This window comes from Garra rufa, chromosome 1 (assembly GCF_049309525.1).
Source record: "Garra rufa chromosome 1, GarRuf1.0, whole genome shotgun sequence".
Lineage (NCBI taxonomy): Eukaryota > Metazoa > Chordata > Actinopteri > Cypriniformes > Cyprinidae > Garra > Garra rufa.
The window spans coordinates 71,211,131-71,232,871 of record NC_133361.1 but is presented as its reverse complement, the minus strand read 5'-3'; the positions used below and the strand labels follow the sequence as shown (position 1 = coordinate 71,232,871).

The window sequence follows — 21,741 nt, the reverse complement described above, 5'->3', positions numbered from 1 at the left end:
CCATCCTCGCATTCGGAGATCGACTCTTCTTGACTGGCAAGACGGCCGCGAGCGGAAACCCAAACAGTGAAAGTGAGTTGTTCAAAACTTTCTTTTTAGTAAACTCTGTGTACACAATGTTCTCAATGCTGGAGTTCATGTGTAGAGACCCAGGTGATACTTCCAGCAAAGTTTCATGGTGTGTCCAGCCTTCTTAGTGTAAGATCTGAAAGAAAAAGAAGGGATAAACTTAAATTCCTGCAAATATTAAATAGTTTTCGTTTTAAAATTTTCAAACATACTAGACACAATTACGCAGGGTGTACTTGGAAGAACGTGATGGCAAGTCCAAACCTTGAAACCATCAAGACTTTCACTTGGAGACTGTATCTGGACACTGGACAACGACCAAGGCAATGCAAGTATCGTACGTACATTTAACTAAACAAAAGAGAGGTTTAGTTTAAGCTGTAGACCCTGTTGTAAAATGGTGCTGATGGACAATTTTCCATGGCTGCGTTTTCTTGTCTTTCTAATGGCTTCTCGCTTACCTTTCCCCCATGTATTGAGTGGTTGTATGCTTGTTTGTTTACAAAAGTTATGTGTAAGTCCTTCGTTAATAAAACGCTTGTGCACAAATTACATGAGTTTCTGATTCTGTCACTGCTTGTGGAAATTGTCCCTTTTTTCGATTCCTGATCTAAGCTACATTCTCTAATGCCATAGTACTTTAAGAAAGTTATTTTCTATTGCCAAAAAAATATGTGAGCCTGGACCACAAAACCAGTCTTAAGTCGCTGGGGTATATTTGTAGCAATAGCCAAAAATACATTGTATGGGGTCAAAATTATTGATTTTTCTTTTATGCCAAAAATCATTAGGAAATTAAGTAAAGATCATGTTAAATGAAGATTTTTTTGTAAAATTCCTACTGTAAATATATCAAAATGTAATTTTTGATTAGTAATATGCACTGTTAAGAACTTAATTTGAAGAACTTTAAAGGTGATTTTCTCAGTATTTTGATTTTTTTGCCCCCTCAGATTCCAGATTTTCAAATAGATGTATCTCGGCCAAATATGGTCCTATCCTAACTATCAGTTTTGTAAAATTTAACCTTACGACTGGTTTTGTGGTCCAGGGTCACATATAATTTCTTAGGGTTGACCAACATTTTGGCTGGGGTGCACATTTAATTCTGCAGTGAGTTTTGTGTGCTGTGGTTTTATGTTTTTTAGATACAACCCGGACATCCCTTTCAGACATTTTCCCTCTTACGTCAACAGTTACTCCTGTTGGATGTGGTTCATCTTTTATAATGGTATGCTGATATTACCATGGAAAGTCCTGATTGTAGATGCACCAAATATTGCTCCTCTTTTTAACTCTGATATGTCTAAATATGTGACCCTGGACCACAAAACCAGTCATAAGGTTAAATTTGAGATTGAGAGAAAATAGATTTATATGAGATTTATACATCATCTGAAAGCTAAATAAATAAGCTTTCTATTGATGTATGGTGTGTTAGGATAGGGCAATGTTTGGCCGAGGTACATCTATTTGAAATCAGAAATCTGAGGATGCAAAAAAATCAAAAAGACTGAGAAAATCACCTTTAAAGTTGTCCAAATTAGGTTCTTAACAATGCATATTTCTAATCAAAAATTACATTTTGATATGTTTACAGTAGGAATTTTACAAAAAATCTTCATGGAACATGAATTTTACTTAATTTCTTAAAAATTACTTAAAAATCAATAATTTTGACCCATGCAATGTATTTTTGGCTATTGCTACAAATATACCCCAGCGACTTAAGACTGGTTTTGTGCTCCAGGGTCACATATTTTATGTACGATTGTGTTATTGCTCTGCTAATTCAACTTTACACTCTGGTCTTACTGTTAGAATGTGAAGTCAGTGAAAATTGGCCACCAACGCTAAATTGCTTCCAAGTCAAGTTTGGCGGCCGCTTCCAAATGAAGCCCACCAGAAACTGCTTCAGATAAAAGTCCTCTACTATTTAAAGAACCCTTCAATGTGAACATTGTGGCCCCATGGACTCTGGCTCTGTCCAGGGAATCTGCCATCCTTGAGGTCAATTCCGGATAGTTGGCCTTAAACCTGGACCACCACACATCACTTGACCCCCTTCTCTAAATTCACAGCGGTTCCTTCAGTTCTGCCACTGTCCTCGATAATCCCAATAGCCAAGACTTTGGCAAGGGATCTAGTCACTGGGAAACCATGTTCTGCCAGCTAGAAAATAAAAGAAACAAGAGCCTCTTCCTCTGTTTTACAATTATATAACTTGATGTATGAAATCTTATTAAATAACTTGTATTGGAATATCATATAATTGTGCTTAACTGTTAAGTTAATGCTAAATTAAATAACTTTTTATGATTTATAGGATCACCTAGTGGCAATCTCAGATTGTTTTAGTGGCCTGTCAGAACTGTGAATAAAAATTAAAACTTTTTTTTTTTTTTTTGATAATGATTGTTATTCTGACTCATAAGAATGTTTCTATACTGGTTTTTGATTGGGTAGTTTGCAGAGGTAGGTTTTTCAAAAACAATTTTTTTAGATGGATACGAAATCTGAGATACAAATTTTGTTTGTATTGACCAAAGGATTACAGTGTAATAAGTCAATTTTATAACATAAGTCACCAATTTAATTTTGAATTGGGAAAAAAAATTATACTGTGTAAGTCACACAAACTAATTATATTGCTTAACATTTTTATTACTTTTCATGCAAACAAATAAAGACTTATGTGGAACAGTACGAAGGTGAGTTAATTATTAGAAAATCACTCTTTTTGTTTGCAATATTCCCTTAAACTGTTTCAGTTGTATTATAAAATAAACTATATAATTATTGTAAGGTAACGTAATTGTCTTTTGGTGTATTTTTTTTCCTGAAAATGAGCCCAAGGAATTACTGAAATGTGTTAATATTATAGTTTGCCCAAAATATTTTGACAATTTGTAATCATGAAAAACAAGTTTTATGCTGAGAACAAAACAGAATTAACTTCCCAGAACTGAGTTATACATTCACTGTTTTAATTAACAGTGTTGGGGAAAGTTACTTTTTAAAAAGTAATGCATTACAATATTGAGTTACTCCCCCAAAAAAGTAACCAATTATGTTGCTTTTTATGGAAAGTAATGCGTTACGTTACTTTTGCGTTACTTTTTAAATCTGGGCAGGGCTTGCTTGTTTGCTTTTAATATAAAAAGTTCTATTTTTGGCAAATGAAATAACTTCTTTTTACACTAAAAGCCCCAGGCTTAGAGAAAATTAAATTCACATCTGTACAGTAGAATGCTGTCAACTCTTCAGCAATAAAAAAAAAAGGAAAACAAATGTTAGATTATTGCAGGTTTGCATTGAATTTCACAGGTTTTATTTATTTTGAGGAATACTGTATCTGTTTTTTAAGTGAGTAAGATGAATCTTACTCACAATTTCTCTCAACATGGGGACAGGAGAGCTTTTAATCAATAAATAACTGCCGTTACTTATTTGAAAAACTAACCTAGATATTTTCTTGTCAACTAAAAAGTAGTGCGTTACTTTACTAGTTACTTGAAAAAAGTAACATTATTACATAACTTGTGTTACTTGTAATGTATTACCCCCCCCCCCCCCAACACTGTTAATTAATGCATTAATAACCCTGCAAGTATACAAATGTATCAATAAATAAGCTTTTTATTGATGTATGGTTTGATAGGGCAATATTTGGCCGAGATACATCTATTTGAAAATCTGCAATCTGAGGGTGCAAAAAAATCTAAATCCTGAGAAAATCACCTTTAAAGTTGTCCAAATTAAGTTCTTAACAATGCATATTACTAATCAAAAATTACATTTTGATATGTTTACAGTAGGAATTTTACAAAAAGTCTTCATGGAACATGATCTTTACTTAATTTCCTAATGATTTTTGGCATAAAAGAAAAATTTGGCTATTTTTGGCTATTGCTACAAATATACCCCAGCGACTTAAGACTGGTTTTGTGGTCACAATTGTAATTGCAAACAAATTTAGCTTACATAAATATGCTAACATGTCTGTTGGTTGTTGCATGTTTGTTTGTATTTCTGTGGCCCTAATAAAGGCTCATTTTTACCGACAAAGTTAATTGTATAACAGTGAAATAACGAGGCCTTTTGTTTTTGGCTGTGGCACTAGAAAGTCTACAAAATGAATATATTGTGTTTTAGGAAAAATTAAATGGTTAGAAATGGTTAGAAACGATTCTACTATGTATTTAACCAAAAATTCAACTATGAAAAAAAAATATGATTTTTTTTTTTTCTGTGTGTGTTTGATGTGTTTGAAATGTTGGCGAGTGAACAGGACTTTTATTTTGGAGTGGCGCTGTGAGCTCATACTCCTGCGCTGCTCCTGCATCTGTTGTGATTCTGCTGGAGAAAGGTTGGTGTTTTTAAACATTTACAGTGTTTACATCAATGCAACCGTCGAGTCTGTTTTATAGTTTTTATTTTTTACAAACTTTGTATAATTCATTACTATTCACTGTAACATTGAAATGCTTTATCTAACGTTTATGCAGGTTATTTTGAGCGAGTAATGCACATCCACTCATGAGTAACAGAATCGAGAATCAGTTTATTACAAACACATTATTAACTATTATGTATTCATTCGTCCTGTCAGTTTGTAGTTTGTAGTTTTTCTCTAATTACAGCCTGGTTTCACAGCAGGGGCATATTTCAATTTTTTAGGTAGTTTAAAGACACTGACACACTGAGACAGTACAAAGGCACTGACACATTATAAGATAAAAAAAAAGTTCGTCAAGACAAACTTTAAGTTGGCTTGAGAAAGCCGGACCAAAAAGTTTGAAAAGTTTGAAAGCTTTAAAAAGTATTAAAATTTTAATAAGTTTAAAAAGTTTTAAAGTTTTAAGTTTGATGGTTTTCAGTCTGAAATAGTTTAAAGTGTTCAGCAGTTTTAAAGCTTGAAGATAGATAGATAGATAGATAGATAGATAGATAGATAGATAGATAGATAGATAGATAACTAATTCAGTCTAAATAGTTTGAAGTTTAAAGTAGTTTTAAAAGTTAGATGCTAAGGTTCTCAGAGTGGTTGCTGTGGTGTTTCTATGTGGTTGCTAAGGTACCCATGGTGGTTGCTATGTGGTTGCTAAGGTACCCATGGTGGTTGTTAAGGTGTTGCTATGTGGTTGCTAAGGTACCCAGGGTGGTTGCTAAGGTGCTGCTATGCGGTTGCTAAGGTACCCGGGGTGGTTGCTAGGGTGTTGCTATGCGGTTGCTAGGGTGCCCAGGGTGGTTGCTATGCGGTTGCTAGGGTACCTGGGGTGGTTGCTAAGGTGTTGCTATGCGGTTGCTAGGGTATCGGGGGGGGGGGGGGTGTTGCTATGCGGTTGCTAGGGTATACGGGTGGTTGCTAAGGTGTTGCTAGGGTACCTGGGGTGGTTGCTAAGGTGTTGCTATGCGGTTGCTAGGGTATCCGGGGGGGTGGTTGCTAAGGTGTTGCTATGCGGTTGCTAGGGTACCTGGGGTGGTTGCTAAGGTGTTGCTATGCGGTTGCTAGGGTATCCGGGGGGTGGTTGCTAAGGTGTTGCTATGCGGTTGCTAGGGTAATAAGATCAGTCAGTGCGAGTTTCTTACAGCTGAAACGGCTCAGATGTCATTTAAGGACATCAGTTTTCACTCTGACCAAATCCCTTAGCAGTGTGCTGACTACTGAACTAAGGGAGCGGATTGAGATCGACTGGATTGGATTGATTTTTCTTTGTTAATTATTCTCCTCTTAAACATGACAGGTTGTCCAAACACAGAGGAAACTCCTGCTGAGATCCACACACATAAAGATGGCGTTTATTAAAGAGGAGAGTGAAGACGTGAAGATTGAAGAGACATACACAGTCAAACAGGAAGATACTGAGGAACAAACAGGTTGGTTTTCATCCTCATTTGGTCCTTGTCCTTAAAATGCCAAGCTCTGCAGGAGTCAGCTGTATTTTCGAAGCGTGTAAATTCTTGAGAAATTTAACTTAATTGCTGTACTTACTACTTTGGGGAATTTGTATTTTACTTAAAAGGAGTAGTTCACTTTCAGAACAACAATTCACTGATAATTTACTCACCCCCTTGTCATCCAAGATGTTTATGTCTTTTTTCTTCAGTCGTCAAGAAATGATATTTTCTGAGATAAACATTACTGGAAATTTCTCCATATCATGGACTTAAATGGTGCTCCGAAATGTGAACCTCCAAAAAGGGCTGAAAATGATCCCAGCTGACGAAGAAGGGTCTTGTCTACCGAAACGATCGGCCATTTTCTCAGAAAAATATTTGTAATATACCTTTAAGCACTGAAACTCGTCTAGCACTAGGGCTGTGCTGCGCGTTCGCGACTCTATGTAATCTCTGGCTCAAAAAGGTAGGGAACGGCGAAAAAACTGCATCTCATGTTCTCCTCAAGCTTCAAAATCATCTGACATTGTTGTACTTTACGTTGCACCTCGTTGGTACACTGCAAAAAATGCTTTTCTAGCTTAGATTTTTTGTCTTGTTTCCAGCCAAAATATCTCAAAAATCTTGAATCAAGAAGGATTTTCTGGATGAGTAAAAATGATTGTCTTGTTTTCAGAAAAAGTCAAAATTAAGTGCATTTTTGCTTGAAACAAGCAAAATAATCTGCCAGTGGGGTAAGAAAAATAATCTTGTTTTCTGTTTGAAATAAGTTTTTTTTTTTTACCCCATTGGCAGATTATTTGGCTTGTTCTAAGCAAAAACTCACTTAATTTTGACTTGTTTTTACTAAAAACAAGATAATAATTTTTACTCATCTAGAAAATCCTTCCTGATTCAAGATTTTTGAGATATTTTGGCTGGAAACAAGACGAAAAAATCTAAGCTAGAACAACATTTTTTGCAGTGTACCAACGAGGTGCAACGTAAAGTACAACAATGTCGGATGATTTTGAAGCTTGAGGAGAACATGAGATGGAGTTTTTCCACGATTCCTAGGGCTGGTCCGAATACCATTTTTTGAGCTTCGAAGCTTCGGTAGTAATCAAAATCGAATATTCGAAGCTTCGGTGGGAGGGGCTGAACATATTCTTCTCTCTAATAAAGGCAGGAATCTCTGTATGCCTTTCTGTTTGCATTTTTATTATGTCGAGAACAGTACATCCAAACGATTTTTGCTGTGGACCCAAGGGAGTGCAGTGTTGCACTTTTGTGTAATATTGACACCACACGTTCAGAATTAATAAATTGTAATAGAACATTTCTAGTTGGTTGCGGCGCGCCTCACGCAGGCAGAGCTTATATGCTTCATGAACAGACACCGTGCTGATACAAAACACACAGGTCTGTTAAGTGCAATAGGCTACTTTTAATAAGGTAGCCTAACATTTTTTTAACAAACAAATCACTCCCAAATCAGAAATTAGCACAGTAATTATGGCACCGTAAAGGGTAGGCTGTTTAAAAAAGAAGAACGAAAAAAATGGCGCGGTGTTTACATATAAATAAATTATTCATATCTAAATTATTTATTAATAAATATATATACATTATATATAACGTTTGTGTATATAAGCCTATATAAAATACATAGCCCAAGTATATTATGTTGAAACCCAAAATAAATGAGGCCCAAACATTAACAAACGTGTGTGTTTATTTGAGCACTTCAGTCAGTGAACAATCAGTACAAAACGCGAAAATAAATCAAATAAATAATACATTTTAATATGAATCTACCCTAAATAAGAATGTTAAATCGGCTATTAAACAAATATTCATTGCAAACATTACTAAAACCTCGCCCGGACCTTCTCCGACAGCTCATCAGAATTACTGGCCCGAGTCTGGCTGGAACCGGTCTGTTTTCTCTTTCTCTTCCCCATTGCACAGCTGTTGTTTTTAATAGCAAAGTGATTACATTTATTTTCGTTTACTTAGGTTATAAAGTTAATTTAGAAATATATTTGGAACACTTTTCATTTGTTAAATTTAAGTTTTTGTTTTTTAAAGTATCGACCAAGTCATCACGATTTCAATTAAAACCCATAGATATATCCACTCCTTGCAAAACATGAAGCGCAAGCCAGCGCTATGTGAAACTTCATTTTTGCTCATAAAGGTAAGACTAATATATCATCCGAAACTATAAAAAAATAATCTAAATAATTTAAATCGAAAACAAAACTCTTCCTTTAGCTATAGGCCTAATGCATATGCATTTAAGTATTAAAGGCAAGTCCAATGAGCAAATGGCATCAGGGTCGTCCACTTCATCTTTTTGTCAAATACTAGTTCATTAATAAATAATTCAAATATCTCCTTACTTTTTCCCGACACATTCATGGTAATTATTTTTGCTGGAGCTTTGCGGCCAGCTTACTGCGTGCATTTAAATGCAGAGGCGCGGTTGTCATTACGACAGTCACAGCCCTAGTTTTGCTTCAACCATTCAAGTGGGTCCGACTGTACTTTATAGTGTCTCTTAAATATTACTCAATTTCTCTCTCTCTCTTTTTTTTTTTTGCTATTTCTGTGTTAGTGGCGCAGCAGTCTGATCTTCTTCATTCATTTAAGCGCGAATGAGAACCGTTTCGCGGGGGATGCAAGGTGTATGAGAAAAAAAAAAACGAATATTCGAATCTCAAAATTTAAAATCGAATGCCAACCCACCGAACGAATATTCGAATATTCGAATATTCTGGTCCAGCCCTATTCCCTACTTTTTTGAGCCAGAAAAAGCTAGAAAAGCATTTTTTACAGTGTAAAGAGCGTTTGTCTTTCACTGCAAAAAATGCTTTTCTTACTTAGATTTTTTGTCTTCTTTCCAGCCAAAATATCTAAAAATTCTTGAATCAGGAAGGATTTTCTAGACAAGTAAAAATTTGTGTCTTGTTTTCAGTAAAAACAAGTCAAAATTAGGTGAGTTTTTGCTTAAAACAAGCAAAACAATCTGCCAATGGGGTAAGAAAAATAATCTAGTTGTCTGCTTGAAATAAGATTTTTTTTCTTACCCCATTGGCAGATTATTTTGCTTGTTTTGAGCAAAAACACAAATACTTCCTGATTCAAGATTTTTTAGATAATTTGGCTGGAAACAAGACAAAAAATCTAAGTAAGAAAAGCATTTTTCGCAGTGTTGCAAGTTCGCTTTGCACTGCAAAAAAATGCTTTTCTTACTTCGATTTTTTTTGTCTTGTTTCCAGCCAAAATATCTCAAAAATCTTGAATCGAGGACTGCCTAGACAAGTAAAAAATTAATATCTTGTTTTCAGAAAAAACAAGTCAAAATGAAGTGAGTTTTTGCTTAAAACAAGCAAAATAATCTGCCAATGGGGTAAGAAAAAAATTTCAAGCAGACAACTAGATTATTTTTCTTACCCCATTGGCAGATTAGTTTGCTTGTTTTAAGCAAAAACTCACCTAATTTTGAATTGTTTTTACTAAAGGCAGAGGTTGACCAAACTAGTGTAATCTGTTAACAACGTGCATTATATACCCGTCTTTTTAGGCAAGAACCAGATGAGTGTCAGGTCATGAAATGGTTTTTAATACGACGGAAGCTGTATTATGTGATCACAATTTAATAAAAACATTGTAAGTTAGGTCTATAAATAGTAATGATTTATTTTCAAACAAGGAATACATTTTATAGAGAAGGTGAGCAAGCTATCAACGGAGCTTTTTGTAAACTCCGAATCAGTAAACCATGCACTGCGTCGCAAAAAGATTCACTGTTTCGAAGCGCTCCAATCGTATCGCGAATCATTTGATTCGGAACGTTCGACTTCCAAGCGCGTACGGCGAATCATTTGATTCGGAACGTTCGACTTCAAAGCGCGTACGGCGAATCATTTGATTCGGAACGTTCGACTTCAAAGCGCGTACGGCGAATCATTTGATTCGGAACGTTCGACTTCAAAGCGCGTACGGCGAATCATTTGATTCAGAACGTTCGACTTCAAAGCGCGTACGGCGAATCATTTGATTCAGAACGTTCGACTTCAAAGCGCGTACGGCGAATCATTTGATTCAGAACGTTCGACTTCAAAGCGCGTACGGCAAATCATTTGATTCAGAACGTTCGACTTCCAAGCGTGTACGGCGAATCATTTGATTCAGAACGTTCGACTTCAAAGCACGTACGGCAAATCATTTGATTCAGAACGTTCGACTTCCAAGCGTGTACGGCGAATCATTTGATTCAGAACGTTCGACTTCAAAGCGCGTACGGCGAATCACTTGATTCAGAACGTTCGACTTCAGAGCGCGTACGGCGAATCATTTGATTCAGAACGTTCGACTTCCAAGCGCGTACGGCGAATCATTTGATTCAGAACGTTCAACTTCAAAGCGCGTACGGCGAATCACTTGATTCAGAACGTTCGACTTCAGAGCGCGTACGGCGAATCATTTGATTCAGAACGTTCGACTTCAAAGCGCGTACGGCGAATCACTTGATTCAGAACGTTCGACTTCAAAGCGCGTACGGCGAATCATTTGATTCAGAACGTTCGACTTCAAAGCGCGTACGGCAAATCATTTGATTCAGAACGTTCGACTTCAAAGCGCGTACGGCGAATCATTTGATTCAGAACGTTCGACTTCAAAGCGCGTACGGCAAATCATTTGATTCAGAACGTTCGACTTCAAAGCGCGTACGGCGAATCATTTGATTCAGAACGTTCGACTTCAAAGCACGTACGGCAAATCATTTGATTCAGAACGTTCGACTTCCAAGCGTGTACGGCGAATCATTTGATTCAGAACGTTCGACTTCAAAGCGCGTACGGCGAATCACTTGATTCAGAACGTTCGACTTCAGAGCGCGTACGGCGAATCATTTGATTCAGAACGTTCGACTTCCAAGCGCGTACGGCGAATCATTTGATTCAGAACGTTCAACTTCAAAGCGCGTACGGCGAATCACTTGATTCAGAACGTTCGACTTCAGAGCGCGTACGGCGAATCATTTGATTCAGAACGTTCGACTTCAAAGCGCGTACGGCGAATCACTTGATTCAGAACGTTCGACTTCAGAGCGCGTACGGCGAATCATTTGATTCAGAACGTTCGACTTCCAAGCGCGTACGGCGAATCATTTGATTCAGAACGTTCAACTTCAAAGCGCGTACGGCGAATCATTTGATTCAGAACGTTCAACTTCAAAGCGCGTATGGCGAATCATTTGATTCAGACGACTTTAAAGCACGTATGGCGAATCATTTGATTCAGACGACTTTAAAGCACGTATGGCGAATCATTTGATTCAGAACGTTCAGCTTCAAAGCGCGTACGGCAAATCATTTGATTCAGAACGTTCGACTTCAGAGCGCGTACGGCGAATCATTTGATTCAGAACGTTCAACTTCAGAGCGCGTACGGCGAATCATTTGATTCAGAACGTTCAACTTCAAAGCGCGTATGGCGAATCATTTGATTCAGACGACTTTAAAGCACGTATGGCGAATCATTTGATTCAGAACGTTCAGCTTCAAAGCGCGTACGGCGAATCATTTGATTCAGAACGTTCAACTTCAAAGCGCGTATGGCGAATCATTTGATTCAGACGACTTTAAAGCACGTACGGCAAATCATTTGATTCAGAACGTTCGACTTCAGAGCGCGTACGGCGAATCATTTGATTCAGAACGTTCAACTTCAAAGCGCGTATGGCGAATCATTTGATTCAGAACATTCGACTTCAAAGCGCGTACGGCGAATCATTTGATTCAGAACGTTCAACTTCAAAGCGCGTATGGCGAATCATTTGATTCAGACGACTTTAAAGCACGTATGGCGAATCATTTGATTCAGAACGTTCAACTTCAAAGCGCGTACGGCGAATCATTTGATTCAGAACGTTCAACTTCAAAGCGCGTACGGCGAATCATTTGATTCAGAACGTTCAACTTCAAAGCGCGTACGGCGAATCATTTGATTCAGAACGTTCAACTTCAAAGCGCGTACGGCGAATCATTTGATTCAGACGACTTTAAAGCACGTATGGCGAATCATTTGATTCAGAACGTTCAGCTTCAAAGCGCGTACGGCGAATCATTTGATTCAGAACGTTCAACTTCAAAGCGCGTATGGCGAATCATTTGATTCAGAACGTTCAACTTCAAAGCGCGTATGGCGAATCATTTGATTCAGATGACTTTAAAGCACGTATGGCGAATCATTTGATTCAGAACGTTCAGCTTCAAAGCGCGTACGGCGAATCATTTGATTCAGAACGTTCAACTTCAAAGCGCGTATGGCGAATCATTTGATTCAGACGACTTTAAAGCACGTACGGCAAATCATTTGATTCAGAACGTTCGACTTCAGAGCGCGTACGGCGAATCATTTGATTCAGAACGTTCAACTTCAAAGCGCGTATGGCGAATCATTTGATTCAGAACGTTCGACTTCAAAGCGCGTACGGCGAATCATTTGATTCAGAACGTTCAACTTCAAAGCGCGTATGGCGAATCATTTGATTCAGACGACTTTAAAGCACGTATGGCGAATCATTTGATTCAGAACGTTCAACTTCAAAGCGCGTACGGCGAATCATTTGATTCAGAACGTTCAACTTCGAAGCGCGTATGGCGAATCATTTGATTCAGACGACTTTAAAGCACGTACGGCAAATCATTTGATTCAGAACGTTCGACTTCAGAGCGCGTACGGCAAATCATTTGATTCAGAACGTTCGACTTCCAAGCGCGTACGGCGAATCATTTGATTCAGACGACTTTAAAGCACGTACGGCAAATCATTTGATTCAGAACGTTCGACTTCAGAGCGCGTACGGCGAATCATTTGATTCAGAACGTTCGACTTCCAAGCGCGTACGGCGAATCATTTGATTCAGAACGTTCAACTTCAAAGCGCGTACGGCGAATCATTTGATTCAGAACGTTCAACTTCAAAGCGCGTATGGCGAATCATTTGATTCAGACGACTTTAAAGCACGTATGGCGAATCATTTGATTCAGACGACTTTAAAGCACGTATGGCGAATCATTTGATTCAGAACGTTCAGCTTCAAAGCGCGTACGGCAAATCATTTGATTCAGAACGTTCGACTTCAGAGCGCGTACGGCGAATCATTTGATTCAGAACGTTCAACTTCAAAGCGCGTATGGCGAATCATTTGATTCAGACGACTTTAAAGCACGTATGGCGAATCATTTGATTCAGAACGTTCAGCTTCAAAGCGCGTACGGCGAATCATTTGATTCAGAACGTTCAACTTCAAAGCGCGTATGGCGAATCATTTGATTCAGACGACTTTAAAGCACGTACGGCAAATCATTTGATTCAGAACGTTCGACTTCAGAGCGCGTACGGCGAATCATTTGATTCAGAACGTTCAACTTCAAAGCGCGTATGGCGAATCATTTGATTCAGAACGTTCGACTTCAAAGCGCGTACGGCGAATCATTTGATTCAGAACGTTCAACTTCAAAGCGCGTATGGCGAATCATTTGATTCAGACGACTTTAAAGCACGTATGGCGAATCATTTGATTCAGACGACTTTAAAGCACGTATGGCGAATCATTTGATTCAGAACGTTCAGCTTCAAAGCGCGTACGGCAAATCATTTGATTCAGAACGTTCGACTTCAGAGCGCGTACGGCGAATCATTTGATTCAGAACGTTCAACTTCAAAGCGCGTATGGCGAATCATTTGATTCAGACGACTTTAAAGCACGTATGGCGAATCATTTGATTCAGAACGTTCAGCTTCAAAGCGCGTACGGCGAATCATTTGATTCAGAACGTTCAACTTCAAAGCGCGTATGGCGAATCATTTGATTCAGACGACTTTAAAGCACGTACGGCAAATCATTTGATTCAGAACGTTCGACTTCAGAGCGCGTACGGCGAATCATTTGATTCAGAACGTTCAACTTCAAAGCGCGTATGGCGAATCATTTGATTCAGAACGTTCGACTTCAAAGCGCGTACGGCGAATCATTTGATTCAGAACGTTCAACTTCAAAGCGCGTATGGCGAATCATTTGATTCAGACGACTTTAAAGCACGTATGGCGAATCATTTGATTCAGAACGTTCAACTTCAAAGCGCGTACGGCGAATCATTTGATTCAGAACGTTCAACTTCAAAGCGCGTACGGCGAATCATTTGATTCAGAACATTCAACTTCAAAGCGCGTACGGCGAATCATTTGATTCAGAACGTTCAACTTCAAAGCGCGTACGGCGAATCATTTGATTCAGACGACTTTAAAGCACGTATGGCGAATCATTTGATTCAGAACGTTCAGCTTCAAAGCGCGTACGGCGAATCATTTGATTCAGAACGTTCAACTTCAAAGCGCGTATGGCGAATCATTTGATTCAGACGACTTTAAAGCACGTACGGCAAATCATTTGATTCAGAACGTTCGACTTCAGAGCGCGTACGGCGAATCATTTGATTCAGAACGTTCAACTTCAAAGCGCGTATGGCGAATCATTTGATTCAGAACGTTCAACTTCAAAGCGCGTATGGCGAATCATTTGATTCAGACGACTTTAAAGCACGTATGGCGAATCATTTGATTCAGAACGTTCAGCTTCAAAGCGCGTACGGCGAATCATTTGATTCAGAACGTTCAACTTCAAAGCGCGTATGGCGAATCATTTGATTCAGACGACTTTAAAGCACGTACGGCGAATCATTTGATTCAGAACGTTCAACTTCAAAGCGCGTATGGCGAATCATTTGATTCAGAACGTTCGACTTCAAAGCGCGTACGGCGAATCATTTGATTCAGAACGTTCAACTTCAAAGCGCGTATGGCGAATCATTTGATTCAGACGACTTTAAAGCACGTATGGCGAATCATTTGATTCAGAACGTTCAACTTCAAAGCGCGTACGGCGAATCATTTGATTCAGAACGTTCAACTTCGAAGCGCGTATGGCGAATCATTTGATTCAGACGACTTTAAAGCACGTACGGCAAATCATTTGATTCAGAACGTTCGACTTCAGAGCGCGTACGGCGAATCATTTGATTCAGAACGTTCGACTTCCAAGCGCGTACGGCGAATCATTTGATTCAGACGACTTTAAAGCACGTACGGCAAATCATTTGATTCAGAACGTTCGACTTCAGAGCGCGTACGGCGAATCATTTGATTCAGAACGTTCAACTTCAAAGCGCGTACGGCGAATCATTTGATTCAGAACGTTCAACTTCAAAGCGCGTATGGCGAATTATTTGATTCAGACGACTTTAAAGCACGTATGGCGAATCATTTGATTCAGAACGTTCAGCTTCAAAGCGCGTACGGCAAATCATTTGATTCAGAACGTTCGACTTCAGAGCGCGTACGGCGAATCATTTGATTCAGAACGTTCGACTTCAGAGCGCGTACGGCGAATCATTTGATTCAGAACGTTCGACTTCCAAGCGCGTACGGCGAATCATTTGATTCAGAACGTTCAACTTCAAAGCGCGTACGGCGAATCATTTGATTCAGAACGTTCAACTTCAAAGCGCGTATGGCGAATCATTTGACTTTAAAGCACGTATGGCGAATCATTTGATTCAGAACGTTCAACTTCAGAGCGCGTACGGCGAATCATTTGATTCAGAACGTTCGACTTCAGAGCGCGTACGGCGAATCATTTGATTCAGAACGTTCGACTTCCAAGCGCGTACGGCGAATCATTTGATTCAGAACGTTCAACTTCAAAGCGCGTACGGCGAATCATTTGATTCAGAACGTTCAACTTCAAAGCGCGTATGGCGAATCATTTGATTCAGACGACTTTAAAGCACGTATGGCGAATCATTTGATTCAGAACGTTCAACTTCAAAGCACGTATGGCGAATCATTTGATTCAGAACGTTCAACTTCAAAGCGCGTATGGCGAATCATTTGATTCAGACGACTTTAAAGCACGTATGGCGAATCATTTGATTCAGAACGTTCAACTTCAGAGCGCGTACGGCGAATCATTTGATTCAGAACGTTCGACTTCAGAGCGCGTACGGCGAATCATTTGATTCAGAACGTTCGACTTCCAAGCGCGTACGGCGAATCATTTGATTCAGAACGTTCAACTTCAAAGCGCGTATGGCGAATCATTTGATTCAGACGACTTTAAAGCACGTATGGCGAATCATTTGATTCAGAACGTTCAACTTCAAAGCGCGTACGGCGAATCATTTGATTCAGAACGTTCAACTTCAAAGCGCGTACAGCAAATCATTTGATTCAGAACGTTCAACTTCAAAGCGCGTATGGCGAATCATTTGATTCAGACGACTTTAAAGCACGTATGGCGAATCATTTGATTCAGACGACTTTAAAGCACGTATCGCGAATCATTTGATTCAGAACGTTCGACTTCAAAGCGCGTACGGCGAATCATTTGATTCAGAACGTTCGACTTCAAAGCACGTATCGCGAATCATTTGATTCAGAACGTTCGACTTCAAAGCGCGTACGGCGAATCATTTGATTCAGAACGTTCAACTTCAAAGCGCGTGTGGCGAATCATTTGATTCAGAACGTTCAACTTCAAAGCGCGTATGGCGAATCATTTGATTCAGAACGTTCAACTTCAAAGCGCGTACGGCGAATCATTTGATTTAGATCGGGACGTAGGAGCGAGAGAAGTAGCACGTTGATCTGCCAATTGCAGGTCTTTCATGCCGAAAACTCATATTTTCCGCATAATGATGCATTTAAAAGTTAACGACCAAACGGGTGGTTATTACAGTTCACATTGCTGTTGCAGATGAAATATGACACAGATACCATTAAATATATATCGCTCGCAGTCATTGCTTTAATGTGCGATGTCCGCATGCCCTTTACATCAGGTTCCCTAATGCCGCGAATATTGCGATTTTTCTAAATTCTGCTTAGTAGGTTTGGGCGGAGTAGACTGTTTAACCCAGAGGCGCCACTAAGGGGGGAAAGTTAGGACAATTCTAAGGGCCAACGCCCCTTTAGGATCCCCCAGAGATCTGCTGTGGTGTGGTTACACCATATTTTGTCATAGGGCCCAAAATTGCGAGCAGCGCCCCTGGTTTAACCTCTTGAAAGCTTTAAGTGGACAGTCTCTGCTCAGGAGTGTAGCCATCTGTGGATAGTTAAGCTCCAGCTCAGCTCAGGCTTGCTTTGCTCTGGAATATAAATGTTTCAAAAAGAAAACAAATATTCTTTATGTAATCCATATAAAACTTGCGTACAGGTGCATCTACTGTGGCGATTAGTGTTGCTTTCGTCAACGCAAATTGTGACTAAATATCGTCGTCAACGAACCTTTATCACGTGACGAAAACGAGATGAAACGAAACGAAAATGCTGGTCATGTGACGATGACTATAATAAAATGTATAATGCAATATCGTTGACGAATAAAAACGAGACTAAATGTGGTTTACAAAATAAAAACTATGCTAAAATGTCTCTTCATTTTCGGCGACGAAAACTAGACGAAACGAAATGTTATAACGTTAGATTGATGTGCGCATGCCCAGTAGCCAGAGCTGTATCCCTTCTAGACTAAACCGCAGGCGACGTCACTTTCTCAAGTCACACTCGCGGCATTATTAGAAGACGACTACAAAACAAACTTAAGTTTGACACAGAGTCTTTGGGAGAAAAAGAAGAAACGACTCATACATTTTTTCCTACTTTTTAATAATGATGGGAAACTGAAGCGTTTCGAAGCACCAAAGCGTTCCCCTCAACTGTATCGTAAAAAGCTTCATTACTCGAAGCTACACACGTACATATTTATTCGTATTATGATTTATTCTTAATAAAGAAGTGAATGACACTTGAAACCTGCGCAAGGGGTTCGTGTTGTTTGAATCAGAATATGGAATGGATGTATTCTTGAGCTTATAAGGTAACATTATATATGATAACCTTGTTTGAAATGGGTTTGGCTAAAAAAAAACTTTGGTTTCGTCTATACTACTAGGTACTTATTCTATATTGACTGGGTTAAATAAAATTGCATTACTAAAAATAGACTAAAATACAATTTTCATTGACTAAAAATTGACTAAATGTCATCAGTTTTCGTAGACTAAAATTAGACTAAAATGTCATCAGTTTTTGTCGACTAAAACTAGACGAAAATAGTCATGGGTAATTATGACTAAAATAAGACTAAAATGCTCAGACATTTAGTCGACTAAGACATGACTAGACTAAAAAGTGTATGAACATGACTAAAACTAATAAAAACTAAAATGACAGCTTCACACAAAGACTAGACTAAAACTAAAATTAAAATCGGCCGCCAAAAACAACACTAGTGGCGATGACGAGTCAGTGTCGTTGACTTTATCTCGTGAACCGAAAACAAAAAATTAATTAGTTTATCAGTTAATTGTTAAAACGTTAATTCCATCTCCTTGTTTTTCCCAGACACATTCATAATTAGTATATCTGCCGGTGCACTGTGGCAAGCTTTTTTATGTGTCCGCTTGAGTACTTGAGTCATCATCCATGTAGGCATTTAAAGGCTCATTATCATGGTAAACCCCTGCTGAAAAAAACGGCTAAAACCAGCCTAAGCTGGTTGGCTGGTGTTAGCTGGTTTAAGCTGGAAGTAGCTGGTTTTAGCTGGTCTCCCAGCCTGGCCAGGTTGGTTTTAGCTGGTGGTTTTCCAGCAGCCTGACCAGGCTGGAAAAATGGCCAAAACCCCTCTAAAACCAGCCTGCCGACAAGCTAAAACCAGGCTGGTTGACCAGCTAAGGCTGTTTTTTTTTCACCAGGGACGTGCAACTAATATTCAACTAATGCTTAAAATAAATGGCTACTAGAAGACCAGAAAAAACTTTAGGTGAGGGCAGCCCTAACAATTACCTCCTGCAATCGATACATGTTGATAAATGTTTTTATGTCTTTTTCTTTGTGCTATTTAACTGGGCTAACTTTCACTTTTATTATTATTATTTTTTTTACCGTAGACCAAGTGCCACTGAAAGAGGAGAGCATAGTACCTATTAAAACAGAAGAGAAAGAACAATATGAGACTCATCATGATTTTATGACTGGAGAAGAATCTTTCAGTTGGCCACAGACTAAAGAAACGACTTTCTCAAGGAAAACAGCTCATAAAACAGAAACTAAAAGTTGTTTCAATGAACAAGTCCGCAAGAGAACTCGCACTGGAGGGAAGCCTTTTACCTGCCAACAGTGTGGAAGAGGTTTCAATGGAAGAGGAGACCTTAAAAATCACATGAGAGTTCACACTGGAGATAGACCTTTCACCTGCCAACTGTGTGGAAAGAGTTTTACTCAAAAAGTAAACCTTAAAGTACACAACAGAGTTCACACTGGAGAGAAGCCTTTCACCTGCAAACAGTGTGGACTCAGTTTCCGTTATGAAGGAAGCTTTCACAGGCACGAGAGAGCTCACGCTGGACAGAAGCCCATCAGCTGCCAACAGTGTGGGAAAAAATTCAATAGAAAAGGAGCCCTTAAAGTCCACATGAGCGGTCACAATACAGAGAGTCATTTTAACTGCCAATTGTGTGGAATAATCTTCACTAAAAAAGGATTCTTTGATAGACACATGAGAATTCACGCTGAGGGGAAGTGTTACGTGTGCCATCAGTGCGAAAAAAGTTTCAAGCGAAGAGGCGACCTTAACTGGCACATGAAAGTTCACACTGGATACAAGCCTCACTCCTGCCCTGAGTGTGGAAGGGGTTTCATTGTACGAGGAAGTCTTAACGTGCACATGAGAGTTCACACTGGAGAGAAGCCTTACGCCTGCCAACAGTGTGGAAAAGGTTTTACTCAAAAAGGAAACTTTAACAAGCATGTGAGAACAGTACACAACAGTCTTCATCAACAACATGAGGATTCATTTAAGAGAACCGTTTTATGTCAATAGTGCGGAAGGAGTATCGCAGACAGGAATCATGTCATAATGATATGATGTTACTGATGTAGAAATGCAGACCAGGAGAATCTGGTGTATATTTTGCAGGAGTTGGGGTACTCAATCTGGCTCCATGTCTCCATCTGTTGTTAATAATTGCACTCAAGCTCAGACATGAGTGCAGAGGATGGTTGAACTCCAAAAAAAGGGTAATTCTGTCGTTAATTACTCACCCTCATGTCGTTCCAACCTGTAAGACCTTTGTTGATCTTCAAAACGCAAATTAAGATAGTTTCAATGAAATTCGAGAGCTTTCTGATCCTCCGAAGCTAGTAAATGAACTGAAATGTTTCCAGGGCCGGAAACGAAGTAAAGACATCTGTAAAACAGTCCATGTGACGTCAGTGGTTCGACCGTAGCTCTGACAATACTTTTAGTGTGCCAAAAAAACTAACATAATGACTTTATTCAACAATTCCTCTTCTCCAAATCGTATCTGCCATTATGGAGAGTACCACGATGCATGCAATTCACAAATAAATTGTTAAAAAATCATACAATGTGATTTCCGGATTTTTATTTTTAGATTCTGTCTCTCACAGTGGAAATGCACCTATGCTGAAAATTGTAGACCCCTCCATGATTTTCTAAGTAAGAGAAATACTTACAGTTGCAATCAAAATTATTCATGTTCTTGAGTGGCCTGTTCAGTTTCCAGATGTAATTCTCATTGAAAATACATGGTTGAATTTGAAGCAAGCAGTGGCAAAGTAAAAACCAAAGACTATCAGTGATCTGAAAGCTTTTTCAGGTGATGAATGGCCCAAGATTGCAGCAGAGAGGTGACAGAAGCATCTAAGCACTTCCAGGCAGTGTTTATTGGTGGTTTTAAAGAATAAAAGATTGTACATCAAATTTACTTTCAGGGGTTGAATCATTTTGAACACGAATGTTTAGAGCCAATAAAATTTTTTTTTTTTATTAATCATCAACTTACGTTCTCAGAATTACTCAAATGTGACCCTGGACCACAAAACCAGTCATAAGGTAAAATTTTACAAAGATTTTACATCATACAGATTTATACATCATATGAAAGCTCAATAAATAAGCTTTCTATTGGTGTATGGTTTGTTAGGATAGGACAATATTTGGCTGAGATACATCAATTTGAAATCAGAAATCTGAGGATGCAAAAAAATCAAAAAGACTGAGAAAATCACCTTTAAAGTTGTCCAAATTAGGTTCTTAACAATGCATATTACAAATCAAAAATTACATTTTGATATGTTTACAGTAGGAATTTTACAAAAAATCTTCATGGAACATGAACTTTACTTAATTTCTGAATGATTTTTGGCATAAAAGAAAAATCAAAAATTTTGACCCATGCAATGTATTTTTGGCTATTGCTACAAATATACCCCAGCGACTTAAGACTGGTTTTGTGGTCCAGGGTCACAATTGTTTTCACAAAATGTTGTTCTCTGCAGCAAAATGTCTTGCAGGTCAAGGGGGTTGAATAATTTTGATTGCAACTGTATTGACCTCACTGTGGGTTATTTAAGGTATCTTGGAGAGGTGAGGTATCCAAGTTGTAACATCTAACGAATGGGGTGCCTCAGGGCTCAGTTCTTGGACCACTGCTCTTCTCACTAGGTTCTTTCATTCAGAAACATGGTATTTCAAATCACTGCTATGCTGATGACACTCCACTCTGATCTGACGATAACTGTTTGCATCTCAGCTTGTCTTGCCATGTGAGGGACCATCACCTTCAGCTCAACCTTGCAAAGACAGAACTGCTTGTGGTTCCATCAAACCCATCATTTCATCACAATTTTACT

The 21,741-nt window shown here is 38.8% G+C and overlaps 1 protein-coding gene across 1 annotated transcript; it reads left to right on the top strand.

The window, feature by feature from the left end:
* Positions 1 to 5,698: 5,698 nt before the first annotated feature.
* LOC141339069 (uncharacterized) lies at positions 5,699 to 20,445 on the top strand. Its single transcript, XM_073844703.1, has 2 exons — positions 5,699 to 5,949; positions 18,975 to 20,445. The coding sequence occupies exons 1-2, from the start codon at positions 5,865 to 5,867 to the stop codon at positions 19,904 to 19,906; spliced, it is 1,017 nt and encodes a 338-aa protein (XP_073700804.1). The 5' UTR covers positions 5,699 to 5,864; the 3' UTR covers positions 19,907 to 20,445.
* The last annotated feature ends 1,296 nt before the right edge of the window (positions 20,446 to 21,741 follow it).

Bases quoted from the DNA above. Each gene is read 5' to 3' on its own strand.
- LOC141339069 (XM_073844703.1), top strand. From the start codon at position 5,865: ATGGCGTTTATTAAAGAGGAGAGTGAAGACGTGAAGATTGAAGAGACA. The intron at 5,950-18,974 runs GTTGGTTTTCAT...TTTTTACCGTAG, and splicing joins AGATACTGAGGAACAAACAG to ACCAAGTGCCACTGAAAGAG.